Raw genomic sequence first — 17,214 nt, forward strand, 5'->3', positions numbered from 1 at the left:
TAAGAGAGAGAGGGCGGGGAGGGGCAGAGGGAGAGAGAGAATCTTAAGCAGGTCTACACTCAGCACAGAGCCTGACATGGGGCTCGATCTCACGACCCAGAGATAATGACCAGAGCCAAAATCAAGAGTTGGACACTTAACCGACTGAACCTCCCAGGCGCCCCTCTGTGTTCATTTCCGAACATCAAGAATTCAGCAGGTAATTTGCTGTATCCACACCACAGCCAGGGTACTTCTCCTACAGTGTGAATTGCTTCATACCACTCTTCTGATTAAAACCCCTCATTTTTGAGAAAGTGAAATCCATGCTCTTTGACAGGACATGTCCCCAGTCTTGTTCTTTGCCCATGACCCCTCCTCACTGTGACCCTTACCTTCCTGTTCCTCTTGCTTCTCAACCTCATCATCCGAACAAACAGTATCCCACGCCCTTCAGCGTTCCGTGTTTTCCAGGCTAAGTCCCATGAGTCCTTTGGGTCTTATGTCGGACCTCACCTTTGCCCTCCCAACCCTGGCTCTGTGCTTGCAAAGCGCCTCCTCCTTTTGAATCTCTCATCCTTTCGCTGTGTTCCTCATCCCTGGGAAGTCTGACTAGCCCGGGGACCACCTCTCCTAACAAAGCTCTTTCCTATGTAAAACACATAGCACTAAAGAGGAAAATAATTATATATAAATATGGTGATAAACACGGACTTCTAAGAGGTTCAGAACCACAAGGTAAGAAGCCCACATTATTTTGAAAATTTTTGTTAGCTTTTACAGAGCAAGATGGCAGCAAGAGAGAAAAACGTGGCTGTAATATAAAGTCTTGGCACAGGATTTGCCCATAGAAACTAAACTAAGTCGGAGGACAGAAAATGTGCCTGGATTCTTACAGCTGTTTTTAAGGATCTCTCAACTACTTAAAAATATTTTTGTATCTTTTGAAAATTGGTCATTTTTAAACATATTCTTTGGTATCTAATTATGCCAGAACCCAAAGTCCTTCCCGGCAACATGAGGTTCAAAGCTCAGGGTCTGGATGGGACTGGAAAGGGGAGATGAGCCTGGGGCTGCAGAGGGTAGACAAAAACAGAGCCAAGTGACCACAGGTTCTGAGATGAAAACCAAAATCAGACCTTTCACAGGGCTTCAGTCCAAAAGAGGGAGATGATGAGGCAGATTCCAGCTGTGTGAAAACTAATGGAAACTAAGGGTCTGAGGGAGGGCAGAGCAGAGACCAGGAGGGGCTCTGGGGCAAAGCCCTCAGTTGCTAAGCAGGTTTGGGGAGTGCTTTCCATTGGGAGCCTGGGGCTTGCCTATGATGTGTTGGGGACAGTTAAGAGCTCAGGAGCTTATAGACAAGACATGATGTGACTTGTTCATTAAATATGTCATTCATTTTGTTGCTGATTTTAGATGGTTGGTGGACTCTGGGACAGATTTCAAACAAGATCTTTCTTGACACCGGTCAAGCCAGTTACTTTGTAAGTTTTATCCCCCTGTGTTCTCATCAGTAAATTTTTCACTATCACAGATCTTTCACTGATATGTCTGGTGCTCCCGTCCATGGCTTACAGAGGGGGTGAGGGGCATATCCTCTGGACAACATTCCAGAGACCTCAGACTTCCATCCCTGTGATGGGAAAGAGAACCCAAGTCCCGTTCACTTGCTCAGTGTTGCCTGCTTTCTCATGTTTTCTCTTAACCCTCCTTACAATTTAGACTATGAATTGTAGTCTGGGTGGGCATCTGGGTGGCTCAGTCAGTTAAGCGTCCGACTGTTGATTTTGGCTCAGGTTTTGATCTCTGGGTCCTGATATTGAACCCTGCATCAGGTTCCTGCTGAGCGTGGAGCCTGCTTGAGATTCTCTCTCTCCCTCTGCCCTCCCCCCACATTCTCTCTCTCAAAAAAAACCCACAAAAATGTAAAACCATTTAAAAATAAGGAGTGCTTTATGAATAAGTTGATATGAAGAATTATAATGTTGTGGAATCCATGGACTTCAAGGGATTGTAACATTTCTATCAACTTTTGCATCAAGCAGTTATTTTGTGTTTTATTTTATGCTAGAAACTATGGTTTTATTATTAATTGTTCCATGTAAGTGATTTTGTGCATTTAGTCTAAAAAAGCCTGATGTTTCTGTCTTTGAAAATGTCACTATTTCTTCCTATTTTTTGTTCTTACTACAACCCAGAATCCAGGTTATCATCTGTTTTTATTTTTTAAATTTATTTTTGAATAAATAATTGAAATTTAATATAAACAAAACATACAAATAAGAATATGATACAATTTGTGTAGTATTTCCCAGTTTTAGAAATAGAGCATTACCAACATGATGGAGAGCTTCTCTGTTCTTCCTTAGGGATCACTATTATTCTGGATTTGATGTTTCATATTTCATACATTCCTACAATCCTTTAAAACACATGTATTCTTGGGCGCCTGGGTGGCTCAGATGGTTAAGCGTCTGCCTTCGGCTCAGGTCATGATCCCAGGGTCCTGGGATCGAGTCCCGCATTGGGCTCCCTGCTCCTTGGGAGCCTGCTTCTCCCTCTGCTTCTCTCTCTCTCTCTCTCCCTCTGTCTCTCATGAATAAATAAATAAAATCTTTAAAAAAAAATAAAATAAAACACATGTATTCTTTTTAACCAAGATATGGCATTGTGTTCCATGGTTCTAAACTCAATATAAGTGGCATTATATATATATACAACTTGAACATTTTTGTTCAATATTGTGTTTGTGAGATTTATACAAGTTGGCATTTAGATCTCTAGGAGCTCACTTTTCTTGCTGGATAGTCTTGCATTGTATGGATACACCACAGTTTATTTATCCATTCTTGTAATTTAATTATTTTTATGATTTTATTGCAGTTGGAAACAATGTCCCCTTTCTTCATGTACTCAAGCGCAAAAATATTTCTAGATTTTATATACATATTTATCTCTACAATTGCTGCATCAAGAGGGTGCACTTCCTTATAATCTAGATATCGGCACATTCTTCTCCAGATGACTTGTATCCATGGGCTAAACCATTGGCAATGCTTGAGTTCCCATTACTGCACATCATGGCCAGCATTTGGAATTTCAAATTTAAAGAAATTCTTATCTTATGAGTATGAAATTGTATTTCATTATCATTTTCACTTACACTTACCTGATAGCCAATAATCATTTTTTTGTAGGTTACGACTCACTTGGTTGTTCGCATCTGTAACTTACCTGTTCATATATTTTGCCCCATTTGCAATTGGGTTCCTTGTCTTTTATGTATTAATTGTACAAATGTTTATGTTTACTATTCTGGAAAAAAATTTTTTATTGGTAATATGCATCAAAGTATCTCCTTTTAGTCTGTGACTTTTCTGTTTTATACTGCTCTTTGCTGAACTGAAGTTTTGAGGGTTTTTTTTTAAAGATTTATTTATTTATTTGAGAGAGCAAGAATGAGAGAGAGAGAGAGAGAGTACATGAGAGGGGGGAGGGTTAGAGGGAGAAGCAGGCTCCTCACTGAGCAGGGAACCTGATGCGGGATTCAATCCAGGGACTCCAGGATCATGACCGGAGCCAAAGGGGCAGCCGCTTAACCAACTGAGCCACCAGGCTCCCTGAAGTTTTGAATTTTAATATAACTGAATTCATCAATATTTTCTTCCATGTCTTATTATTTTTATGGACTTTTTAATAGATCTTTCCCTACCCGGAAATAATATATTATTATTCTTAACTTTTTTCTAAAAAACACTTTGCTTTTCACATTTATTTCTTTAAACCACTTGAAATCAACTCAGGTTTAGGGTGTGAATGAGGGATCCATGTCTCCACATGACTGAACATTTACCCTACTGCAGGTTAATGAGTAGACTCTACTAAGTAGTTTAATGAGTGAAGTGTAGCCTGTTGGTTGCAACCCATTGGTGGTGCATCACAACCACCATTTTGTAAAATTAAATAGAATAGAAAATATAAGAATGAATCATATGGAGCTCTAGACAGATCTGTGTATTTTGCAAAAAATACTGCAGATGTTTATAAAGAATCATGTAAGACAGAGATGATGCATAAGAAAAGCACATGTCCACAGTGAGATTATTCTATCTTTTCTTTCCTAGAGATACGATCATCACCTCAATGGGAAGGTTAATCTTGTACATTTAGTTTTATATTTACCTAATCCACAATTAATTGCTAAGTCCAGGAGATTTGTAACTGTAGTAGGCAAAATTGAGAGTTCCCGATAAATTTCAGTTATGGAAAAATAATGTCAAAGACAACATTTTTCAAATGTTTGTACTATGTCAATAAAACCAGCATATATTGCCCTTTAGAAATGAATTTTTATAACAGTAAAAGAAAAAAGAATATTGAAGTGAAAATAAGCAAAATCATAATCACGTTTAACTGTTGTGTCTAGTATTGCAAATGGTGAAAATATTGAGAAGAATGTTGTCTTGTCAGCAAACGTAGATTCTTCTCAAGCCATATTCTAAAAATAATGTGTAAACTTTTTGATAAAGATTATTTAAAATGTTTTGCCAAATGTGGAAAACATCCCAATATAAAAAATAGATTCCAAGGTATAAGTTGAAAGGTAGTAATTTTTTAAAGGTTAAGACACTCACAAAATATAAGACTCATAAACACAGCAAGCTGAGACTGTTGGTGGTCACAATCAAATATCTTTGAAAAGAACAGAGATGCAATGGGTGTTATACACAAACAATGAATAATGGAACACTACATCAAGAAAAAATAAATAAGTAAATAAATTTTTTTTAAAAGTACATTTATCTAACTAAAAAATAAATAAATAAAAGAACCAACATGCAAATCATTGGTGCCAACCTTTACATTATGCAAGTACTAATAACACTTTATCAGCATCTTTTTATTTATATATCGTGTGGTGAAATAGCAAATAGTTCACCCAGATGATAAAATTTGTATTCCCATTTATATGAATCCATTGCCTTTTTAATTTTTTTTAATTTTTAATTTTAATTTGTTTTTTAGAGGGAGAAGGGGGAGGGGCAGAGGGAAATGGAGAGAGAGAATCTCAAGCAGGCTCCATGCCCAGCATAGAGCATGATGCGGGGCTCGATCTCATGAGCCGGAGATCATGACTTGACTTGAGCTGAAATCAAGAGTCAGATGCTTAACCGACTGAGATACCCAGGTGCCCCCCATTGCACTTTTTAAATAGGAAATCATTTGATCAGTGAAAAGCTATATGTCTTAGTCAGTATTGCCATGTCTCCAAGCTTTTGAGAGTGCCGCTCACCCTGACCCTTCCTCTATGCAAATGTGGCTCCCAGGAGCCCACACTAAAACCTATAATTGAATGTCTATGTGGCTCAACTCATAATGCCCAAACCTAGAAACCACCAAGATACCTTTCAACAGGCCAGTGGGAAAGTACATACCTGATAAACATACTAGAGTATACCCATGCAATGACATACTACTCAGCAATGAAGAAACCAAATGCAACACACAACAGTGTGTGTGAATCTTAACTGCATTTTACTCAGTGAAAGCAGCCAGACCCAAAGGGTCACATATTGTATGACTCCATTTATATGACATTTAGAAAAAGCAAAACTACCGGGATGGGAATAGAACAATGGCAGCCAGGAGTTGGGAAGGGGGAAAGGGATGAATACAGAGAGCCTATAAAGGGAACATTTAGGGTAGTGAACTGCTCTATATGGTTACTTGACTCTCTATTTGTGAAACCAATAGAACTATTCACTAAAAAGAACAAACTTTACTGGGCTCCTGGGTGGCTCAGTCGGTTAAGCATCTGCCTTCAGCTCAGGTCATGATCTCGGGGTCCTGGGATCGAGTCCCGCATCAGGCTCCCTGATCAGTGGAGAGTCTGCTTCTCCCTCTCCCCTTGTTCCTCCCCCTGCTCATGCTCTCTCTCTTTCTCTCTGTCAAATAAATAAATACAATCTTGAAATAAAAAAGGAACAAATTTTACTGAATGCAAAGTGAAATAAATACATGCATATATACACCCCTACCTGCCAGATGTTGGGGGAATCCAGGATGGAATGCAGATGGTGACAAAAGAATCTATGTTTCAAATCAGTGACGTAACTACTCTTTAGTGGATGGTCCTAAATAAGTTTGGAAGCATTATTTTGACTGAATAATGTAAAGCTAAAGATGAAATGAATTGTATATAAGCACTGTGCTCAAGATGGTGCATGTGTCTCCCCAGGGAAATGGGTTGGTGATTCTAACACTGCTTACATGTATGGGTTTGAACAAAACGAAATGTTTGGTCGATAACAGGAAGCAGGTTTCACACTGTCAGGAGGAAATACGAATAAGTAAGGAAGAAAGGCTATGCATGAACCCTGTGGCACTGGATTTGATCAGGGGGGATCCTATGAAATCAGGTTTACTGTAATTTATATACGGATAGCAGATACAGAAATACACATACATATGTGGGTCTATACAGGTTCTTACACTCATGTCCATCCCTAGCTCTGTCCACTCAGAGGACCCAGGAACAGGGACACCTACCCCAGCAGCCATGAGCATAACTAACACCCAGATGTTGGCTTTTATTTTTTACTTTTTTAAAGATTTTATTTATTTATGGGAGACAGAGAGAGGAGATGGGCAGAGGGAGAAGCAGGCTCCCCCTGAGCGGGGAGCCAGACTCGGGTCTCCATCCCAGGACTGCAAGATCATGACCTGAGCCCAAGGCAGACGCTTCACCGACTGAGCCACTCAGGTGCCCCCAGATATTGACTATTATTTTTTTATTTTTTTTAATTTTTTATTGTTATGTTAATCACCGTATATTACATCATTAGTTTTTGATGTAGTGTTCCATGATTCATTGTTTGTGCATAAGACCCAGTGCTCCACGCAGAATGTGCCCTCTTTAATACCCATCACCAGGCTAACCCACCCCCCCACCCCCCTCCCCTCTAGAACCCTCAGTTTGTATTTCAGAGTCCATAGTCTCTCATAGTTCGTCTCCCCCTCCGATTTACTCCCCTTCATTCTTGCCCTCCTGCTATCATCTTCTTTTCCTTTTTTTGTAACATATGTTGCATTATTTGTTTCAGAAGTACAGATCTGTGATTCAACAGTCTTGCACAATTCACAGCGCTCACCGTAGCACATACCCTCCCCAATGTCTATCACCCAGCCACCCCATCCCTCCCACCCTCCACCTCTCCAGCAACCCTCAGTTTGTTTCCTGAGATGAAGAATTCCTCATATCAGTGAGGTCATGTGATACATGTCTTTCTCTGATTGACTTATTTCACTCAGCATAACACCCTCCAGTTCCATCCACGTCGTTGCAAATGGCAAGATTTCATTCCTCTTGATGGCTGCATAATATTCCATTGTGTATATATACCACACCTTCTTTATCCATCTATCTGTCGATGGACATCTTGGCTCTTTGCACAGTTTGGCTATTGTGGACATTGCTGCTATAAACATTGGGGTGCACGTACCCCTTCGGATCCCTACATTTGTATCTTTGTAGTAAATACCCAGCAGTGCAATTGCTGGATCGTATGGTAGCTCTATTTTTCAACTGTTTGAGGAACCTCCATACTGTTTTCCAGAGTGCTTGCACCAGCTTGCATTCCCACCAACAGTGTAGGAGGGTTCCCCTTTCTCCGCATCCCCACCAACACCTGTCGTTTCCTGACTTGTTCATTTTAGCCATTCTGACGGGTGTGAGGTGGCATCTCATTGAGGTTTTGATTTGGATTTCCCTGATGCCGAGTGATGTTGAGCACTTTTTCATGTGTCTGTTGGCCATTTGGATGTCTTCTTTGGAAAAATGTCTGTTCATGTCTTCTGCCCATTTCTTGATTGGATTATTTGTTCTTTGGGTGTTGAGTTGGATAAGTTCTTTATAGATTTTGGATCCTAGCCCTTTATCTGATATGTCATTTGCAAATATTTTCTCCCATTCTGTCGGTTGTCTTTTGGTTTTGTGGACTGTTTCTTTTGCTGTGCAAAAGCTTTTGATCTTGATGAAATCCCAATACTTCATTTTTGCCCTTGCTTCCCTTGCCTTTGGCGATGTTTCTAGGAAGAATTTGCTGTGGCTGAGGTCGAAGAGGTTGCTACCTGTGTTCTCCTTTAGGATGTTGATGGACTCCTGTCTCACGTTTAGGTCTTTCAACCATTTGGAGTCTATTTTTGTGTGTGGTGTAAGGAAATGGTCCAGTTTCATTCTTCTGCATGTGGCTGTCCAATTTTCCCAACACCATTTGTTGAAGAGACTGTCTTTTTGCCATTGGACATTCTTTCCTGCTTTGTCAAAGATGAGTTGACCATAGAGTTGAGGGTCCATTTCTGGGCTCTCTATTCTGTTCCATTGATCTATGTGTCTGTTTTTGTTGCAGTACCATACTGTCTTGATGATGACAGCTTTGTAATAGAGCTGGAAGTCCGGAATTGTGATGCCGTCAGCTTTGTTTTTCTTTTTCAATATTCCTGTGGCTATTCAGGGTCTCTTCTGGTTCCATACAAATTTTAGGATTATTTGTTCCATTTCTTTGAAAAATCCCCATGTATTTTGATGGGGATTGCATTGAATGTGTAGATTGCTCTAGGTAGCATTGACATCTTCACAATGTTGGTTCTTCCAATCCATGAGCATGGAATATTTTTCCATTTCTTTGTGTCTTCTTCAATTTCTTTCATGAGTATTTTATAGTTTTCTGAGTACAGATCCTTTGCCTCTTTGATTAAATTTATTCCTAGGTATCTTATGGTTTTGGGTGCAATTGGAAATGGGATCGACTCCTTGATTTGTCTCTCTTCTGTCTTGTTGTTGGTGTATAGGAATGCCACTGATTTCTGTGCATTGATTTTATAGCCTGCTACTTGACTGAATTGCTGTATGAGTTCTAGCAGTTTTGGGGTGGAGTCTTTTGGGTTTTCCACATACAGTATCATATCATCTGCAAAGAGTGAGAGTTTGACTTCCTCTTTGCCAATTTGGATGCCTCTGATTTCTTTTTGTTGTCTGATTGCTGTGGCTAGGACTTCTACTACTATGTTGAATAGCAGTGGTGAGAGTGGACATCCCTGCCACGTTCCTGACCTTAGGGGAAAAGCTCTCAGCTTTTCCCCATTCAGAATGATATTCGCTGTAGGTTTTTCATAGATGGCTTTTATGATATTGAGGTATGTACCCTCTATCCCTATACTCTGAAGAGTTTTGATCAAGAAAGGATGCTGTACTTTGTCAAATGCTTTTTCTGCATCTGTTGGGAGGATCATATGATTCTTGTTCTTTCTTCTGTTAATGTATTGTATTTGATTGATTTGTGGATATTGAACCAACCTTGCAGCCCAGGGATAAATCCCACTTGGTTGTGGTGAATAATCCTGTTAATGTACTGTTGGATCCTATTGGCTAGGATTTTGGTGAGAATTTTTGCATCCATGTTCATCAAGGATATTGGTCGGTAATTCTCCTTTTTGATGGGGTTTTTGTCTGGTTTTGGGATCAAGGTAATGTTGGCCTCATAAAATGAGTTTGGAAGTTTTCCTTCCATTTCTATTTTTTGGAACAGTTTCAGGAGAATAGGTATTAATTCTTCTTTAAATGTCTGAAAGCATTCCCCTGGGAAGCCATCTGGCCCTGGGCTTTTGTTTCTTGGGAGATTTTTGATGACTGCTTCAATTTTCTTAGTGGTTATAGGTCTGTTCAGGTTTTCTATTTCTTCCTGGTTCAGTTTTGGTAGTTGATACATCTCTAGGAATGCACCCATTTCTTCCAGGTTATCTAATTTGCTGGCATAGAGTTGCTCATAATATGTTCTTATAATTGTTTGTATTTCTTTGGTGTGGGTTGTGATCTCTCCTCTTTCATTCATGATTTTGTCGATTTGGGTCATTTCTCTTTTCTTTTTGATAATTCTGGCCAGGGGTTTATCAATCTTGTTAATTCTTTCAAAGAACCAGCTCCTAGTTTCATTGATCTCTTCTACTGTTCTTTTGGTTTCTAGTTCATTGATTCCTGCTCTGATCTTTATGATTTCTCTTCTCCTGCAGGGTTTAGGCTTTATTTGCTGTTCTTTCTCCATCTCCTTTCAGTGTAGGGTTAGGTTGTGTATTTGAGACCTCTCTTGTTTCTTGAGAAAGGCTTGTATTGCTATATACTTTCCTCTCAGGACTGCGTTTGCTGTATCCCAAAGATTTTGAACAGTTGTGTTTTCATTTTCATTGGTTTCCATGAATTTTTTTAATTCTTCTTTAATTTCCTGGTTGACCCATTCATTCTTTAGTAGGATGCTCTTTAGCCTCCATGTATTTGAGTTCTTTCCAACTTTCCTCTTGTGATTGAGTTCTAGTTTCAAAGCATTGTGGTCTGAAAATATGCAGGGAATGATCCCAGTCTTTTGGTACCATTTGAGACCTGATTTGTGACCTAGGATGTGATCAATTCTGGAGAATGTTCTATGGGCACTAGAGAAGAATGTGTATTCCGTTGCTTTGGGATGGAATGTTCTGAATATGTCTGTGAAGTCCATTGGGTCCAGTGTGTCATTTAAAGTCTTTATTTCCTTGTTGACCTTTTGCTTAGATGATCTGTCCATTTCAGTCAGGGGGGTGTTAAAGTCCCCCACTATTATTGTATTGTTGTCAATGTGTTTCTTTACTTTTGTTATTAAGTGCCTTATAAAATTGGCTGCTCCCATGTTAGGGGCATAGATATTTACAATTGTTAGATCTTCTTGTTGGATAGACCCTTTAAGTAGGATATAGTGTCCTTCTTCATCTCTTATTACAGTCTTTGTTTTAATCTCTAATTTGTCTGACATAAGGATTGCCACCCCAGCTTTCTTTTGGTGTCCATTAACATGGTAAATGGTTTTCCGCCCCCTCACTTTCAATCTGGGCGTGTCTTTGGGTCTAAAATGAGTCTCTTGCAGACAGCATATGGATGGGTCTTGTTTTTTAATCCAATCTGATAGCCTGTGTCTTTTGATTGGGACATTTAGCCCATTTACATTCAGAGTAACTATTGAAAGGTATGAATTTAGTGCCATTGTATTGCCTGTAAGGTGACTGTTACTGTATATTGTCTGTGTTCCTTTCTGATCTATGCTGCTTTTAGGCTCTCTTTTTGCTTAGAGGACCCCTTTCAATGTTTCATGTTTGCAAATTCCTTTAGTTTTTGTTTGTCTTGGAAGCTTTTTATCTCTCCTTCTATTTTCAATGACAGCCTAGCTGCATATAGTATTCTTGGCTGCATATTTTTCTCGTTTAGTGCTCTGAAGATATCATGCCAGTCCTTTCTGGCCTGCCAGGTCTCTGTGGATAGGTCTGTTGCCAATATAATATTTCTACCATTGTAGGTTACATATTTCCCCTCTTGAGCTGCTTTCAGGATTTTCTCTTTGTCTCTGAGACTCTTAAGTTTTACTATTAGATGTCGGGCTGTTGAGCTATTATTATTTATTTTGAGAGGGGTTCTCTCTGCCTCCTGGATTTTGATGCCTGTTTCCTTGCTCATGTTAGGGAAGTTCTCTGCTATTATTTGCTCCAGTATACCTTCTGCCCCTCTCTGTCTTTCTTCTTCTTCTGGGATCCCAATTATTCTAATGTTGTTTCATCTTATCGTATTGCTTATCTCTCGAATTCTGCCCTCGTGATCCCGTAGTTCTTTCTCTCTTTTTCTCAGCCTCTTTATTTTCCATCATTTGCTCTTCTATATCGCTGATTCTCTCTTCTGCCTCATTTATCCTAGCAGTTAGTGCCCCCATTTTTGATTGCACCTCATCAATAGCCTTTTTGATTTCGACTTGGTTAGATTTTAGTTCTTTTATTTCTCCAGAAAGGGTTTCTTTAATAACTTCCATGCTTTTTTCACGCCCAGCTAGTATCTTTAAAGTCATGTTTCTGAAATCTAGGTCTGACATCGTACTAACATCCATATTGAGTAGGTCCCTGGCAGATGGTACTACCTCTTGTTCTTTTTGCTGAGGTGATTTTTTTCATCTTGTCATTTGGTCTAGAGGAGAATAGATAAATGAGAGAACAAAATGCTAACAGGTTAACAATGTCCCCAGCAAATATACTGTATGCAAATCAGAAAAGACCTGAAACCAGAGGAAAAGAAAGGGAAAGAATGAAAAAAAAAAGATAAAAACAAAAAACAGAACAATACAAAAAAAGCAGAATATGATCAAATATGATCAGGCTAGTGCATAGATCAGTGCCACACACTAGATTTTGGGCGTATTTTGGTCTGTTAGAAAAAAGTGCCTCCTAAAATTTTAAAGGAAGAAATACATATATGTACCAAATAATGGTTGATGCAATGAAGGGATGGAAGATGACTGTAAAGATGAAAATTATAAAAGATTGTATAAAAGGAATTGATAAGATAAGAAGTTGTTTGAAAAAAGAAAGAAGAAGATTTAAAAAAAAAAGAAAGAAAGAAAAGGAGAGAATGTGATCAGGCAGGAGACTTGAACAAAGCCATACACTAGTGATTTAGGGTATATTTTGATCTGTGAGAAGAAACTGTATCTCAAAATTTTAAAGAGAGAACAACTTATATATATATGCCAAAAATAAGGGTAACTATTATGAAGGGATAAAATATGACTCTAAAAATGAAAGATAAAAAATGTTTTTTTAAAAAAGGGATTGATAAGATGTTGGTTGAAAAAGGGAAAAAGAAAAATTAAAAAAAAACAGTTAAGAAAAATTAACTTTGATGAACAAATGAATCATGGTAAAAAAAAAAAAAAAAAGCCATGAATTCTATGTGCCATATTCCCCTAGCGCTGGAGTTCTCCCGTTCTCCTTGATCGGTAAACTTGATCTTGGCTTGCTGGCTGTTCGTGCTGATCTTCTGGGGGAGGGGCCTTTTGCTGTGGTTCCCAAATGTCTTTGCCGGAGGCGGAATTGCCCCGCCCTTGTCGGTCCGGGCTAAGCAAGCTGCTCGGGTTTGCTCTCGGGAGATTTTGTTCCCTGTAAGCTCTCGGTACAGCTTTGGAGGATGAGAGTGAAAATGGTGGCCTCCCAATCTCCGCCCGGAGGAGCTGAGAACTCGGGATCCCGCTCCTCAGGGCACCCCCAGAGAAAAGCAGTCAGTCCCGTGTCCCCGGTCTCCGGCCGCTCTCCGTGCTCACCCGGCCTGTGACCGAGCATTTCTATCTCTGGCACCCGACCCCGTGTGGAGTCTCCAAACCCAGCAGATCCCTGCGGTGCGCTCCCGCGCCGCTCCTCCCGGGGGAGGAAGGGGAGTCTCCCCAACTCTGCCGCTTGTTGGGTCCCTGCTGGAGGCGCAGTGGCCCGACTGGGCCGCGGATCACAGTTTATGGCCACCCCGAGCTGAGAGCCCGCGCCTCCGCTCCGTCTCTGCAGCCGGCTTCCCCGCTCCGATCCCTGGGAGCTCTGCCGCACTCAGGCACCCCCGGTCTTTCTGTGACCCCGAGGGTCCTGAGACCACACTGTCCCGTGAGGGTTCCACACCCCGCTTAGCCACTGGAGCGACATCCCTCAGCGGAGCCGACTTCTAAAAGTTCCGATTTTGTGCTCCGCGGCTCTATCACTTGCCAGAAGCGGCCCACGGAGGCCCCCTCCCCCGCCGTCTATCCTCCGAATATCGCCTTGGATTCACTTTTCCACACGTCCTACCTTCCAGTAAGTGGTCGCTTCTCTGTTCAGAGAGTTGTTGCTACTCTCCTCTTCGATCTCCTGTTGAGTTCTTAGGTGTTCAGAATGGTTTGATCCCCATTCAGCTGAATTCTTTTAGACCAGACGAAATCCAGGTCTCCTACTCCTCCGCCATCTTGCTCCGCCCCCCCAGATGTTGACTTTTAATCACCACTCTCCAATAAAAGAAATTTAGAGACCCCCAAAGAAATGGCTGATTCTGGGGCTGGAGCAGGGAAAATACGAAATAAATCCGGGGCTCCTTGTGATGCTATAAAGAACTGTGATCTCATGTGAGTCACAGAACTTCGTGCCCTGGGCTGCTTCATCTATACCATGGAGAGTTAGACTGGATGGTCAGTAGGAGACATTCAATATAAAAATTCCGTGTGTCTAAGAAAATCGGGGGCCCAACTTTGCCAGATAGTGCCCTTCTTGTCCCAAAGGAAGCATACAGCAAAAGGGAAAGCCAAGAGGAAAGGCTCTAAATTAATGGTACAGAGAGCAAACCAAGAGAAAACCCAACTCCTTGAGAGCTGGAGTCAATTTGTTCTGTTTTTGATTTTCACTTAAAACTACATCTTTAAATCACCTCAGTTTAAAATTACAAACTCTTAGAGGTTAATTCCCATGAGATATCTTAACACTTTGCTTTTCTTAATAAGAGAAACACTGTAATAATTTGATGCTTATTAAGTTAATGTCAATAACTCCATTGTCCTTATTTTCTCTTTTTTCTAAGCGTGAGTCCAAGTTCTAGAAGCAAATACATTCCTCTTTATACGTAAGTGAGAGTGTTTCTTAATGTCTTAAAAATTACTAGATTTACATCTAAATTGTAGCTGCCTTCAGCTCACTCATGTTTGTAATTCACTGTTTAAGACAACTTATACTTTCGAACAGATTTCTAATGTTTTGCCAGCACACAGCCTGCTTAATGTCAGGACTTCCATCACAGATCTGTTAACAATTTTGATAAAAGAAAGAAAGGGGGAGTGGTATTTTTCTGTTTCCCCAAATTGGTTATTTTACAAAGTAAAATACGCTGGGTGCTACTAATATTGGATGTTGTCAACCAGAAAGGCTCTGACACTTGATGCAGAAGATGCAATGTGCTCGCTAACACTGAAGTACAGGAAATGTCTCACTTTCCTAAATTTAAATTTGGCTTTCCATAGTTGGCAAAGACCTGCACTGTCTACCGTGTGGGGGTCCTCTCTGCTTTGGGTTGAGGAATAACCCTGTGTTTGAGTCTGTTGGGCTGCTACCCCGAAATGTCACCGACTGGGTGGCTTATAAACAACAGACGTTTTTTCTAACAGTTCTTGAGCCTGGAAGCCCAAGATCTGGGTGTCAGCCTGGCGGGGAGAGGACTCTCTCCTGAGTCCCAGACTTCTCCACCTGTCCTTCCAGGGGGGAAGGGGCAAGAGAGCTCTGTGTTCTTAGAAGAACACTAATCCCGCTCAGGAGGGCTCCAGCTGCATGATCCAAGCTCCTCCCACCTCCTGCTCCCTCCACGTCCTCCTACCATCATCTTTGGGCATTAGAATTTCAACATAGGAATATGGGAGGAACATCAATATTCAGATCATAGGGCGATGGAAGAAAGTGAAGCCAAGAAGATGGGTCTTTCATCTTTGCCCTCCCCCTCCCTCATTACTGCTCCATGATGGAGGTGACCAGTCTTTCCAGCTAAGTTCCTGTCCCCAGCGGGAGCCCTAGTGGCTCTGGCAGATGCCGGTCTCTGCCCTACCCCAGGCTTGATCCCCTTCTCCAGTGAGGGAGCCAACCCAGGGCTACAGAGACAGCCTGATTCTTGGCACCAAAAAACACAACCCACCTGTTACTCCCACTCTGGCCCAAACTCAAGATCATGTTACTCTGAAAACGGGAAAATCTTTTGCCTTTATTTTTTTTAAGGCAAATTTTTCCATCATCGTGATTATTATTATTATTATTAATTTATTTTGCTTTTTCAGTTTTTTATCTATTTTAGCAAATAAGATTTCCTTTGGATGTTAGGACCCTGTTGATCTTTTTGTCCATTTTTCTTATAAAGAAACCCACGTTTTCTTTCCCTGTCATGTAAACAGTGGTTACGTGCAGTCCACAAATGCCGATGACGTGGACAACCCCTTCGGAGACATCACATCTGTCGCCAAGCCTCGGACCTCTAAAATGCTCTATACAAACACAAGTCGGTGAGTTCCACTCATAATGACTCCCCTTATGTTACCGTTAAGGATGGAACATGGTGATGGGCTTTATCATAAGTGAGAAAGAAAAGACGGCCTCCAGGGACATAGCTTCAGAAGAAAGACAACAGCTCTCTGAAAGCACTTGTCACAAACGAGATCACAATTTTGTGCACTGACTAACCTGGGTGCCTGGATATACATGCATGTGATATATTTTATATTCCACGTTTTATAGATATATAAAATATATTCACATAATCTATATAAAATATATTTTATATATTATAAAATTGTATAATAATATACTTATATATATTTACACATTTCTATAATCTTATATAATATATAATATAAATATAGCACATATATTTTTATAATATACAAATAATATATGCAGTAATATATAATACATTATTATAATATGCTTATAATATAACATAACTTAAAATACATTATATATAAAATATATAATATAAAACATAATATAAAGTTATATAACTATATAACTTATAAGCTATAATATAATATATATAAAATATGTACTATATGATATATAAAAGTATATAATACACACTATATATCATATATGAATATAAAATATATTTAACATATAATATGTTAAGCTATATAAATATATGTGGCATGTTTATATATAATATGTATATATATTTGCTTTTACCAATGGGAACAGTAGGGCTCAGAAGTTACTTCCCTAGGATCCACCAGACACTGCTGGACGTTGAAATCCTGTGCTCCTTTCATTATGTCACTGAGTCGCTGAATGTCATGGATATTCTCCCGTCAGTTTCTGTGATGACTGACAAACTTGCACATTTCATGCAAGGCCAAACTGTGAATCATGACAGTATTTTCGATGCTAGTTGATTCCTATTTTTTTCTAAATGTCAGTTGTGCCCACGAGACAAACAAGTTGCATTTCTCTGTTGCAGGTTAGATGCAGTGCTCTGTCCTACGATAATCTCACATTTCCCCATGTCTATTCTGACTATGTAATTCTTTTGACTGCTTGGCCGAACTATAAAATGTGTTTCGAATGTAACTTCAGTTTTAAAATATAGTTATGTAACTTATCTCACTTAAATGTCTAGATAAGGCACACAAAGGAAAAGACAAAAGAGCCTATAAAATTCTCCAGGTACCGTGTTAAGAACTGGTAACATAAAGATAAAAAAGACAGAGACTTTGCCCTGGCGTAACTTAAGAAAGAGCTGTACACAAATAATTATGATATAAAGCAGGATGAAATAAGTCCCCGAAAAAGTTAGCTTCGTGTCTTCGAAGCTCAGGTGCACAGAGAGATACTTTCACCCATGGGACCCGAAGGCTG

The 17,214-nt window shown here is 40.0% G+C and overlaps 1 protein-coding gene across 1 annotated transcript in view; it reads left to right on the plus strand.

The window, feature by feature from the left end:
• SPATA48 (spermatogenesis associated 48) overlaps positions 1-17,214 on the plus strand; it is a 66,452-nt gene that overhangs the window by 35,039 nt on the left and 14,199 nt on the right. The window contains exons 5-7 of the mRNA XM_027572986.1: positions 1,399-1,466; positions 14,411-14,452; positions 15,762-15,869. Of these exons, the coding sequence (XP_027428787.1) occupies positions 1,399-1,466; positions 14,411-14,452; positions 15,762-15,869 (218 nt within the window). The remainder of the gene's footprint in view (positions 1-1,398; positions 1,467-14,410; positions 14,453-15,761; positions 15,870-17,214) is intronic.

Source organism: Zalophus californianus, chromosome 12 (assembly GCF_009762305.2).
Source record: "Zalophus californianus isolate mZalCal1 chromosome 12, mZalCal1.pri.v2, whole genome shotgun sequence".
Lineage (NCBI taxonomy): Eukaryota > Metazoa > Chordata > Mammalia > Carnivora > Otariidae > Zalophus > Zalophus californianus.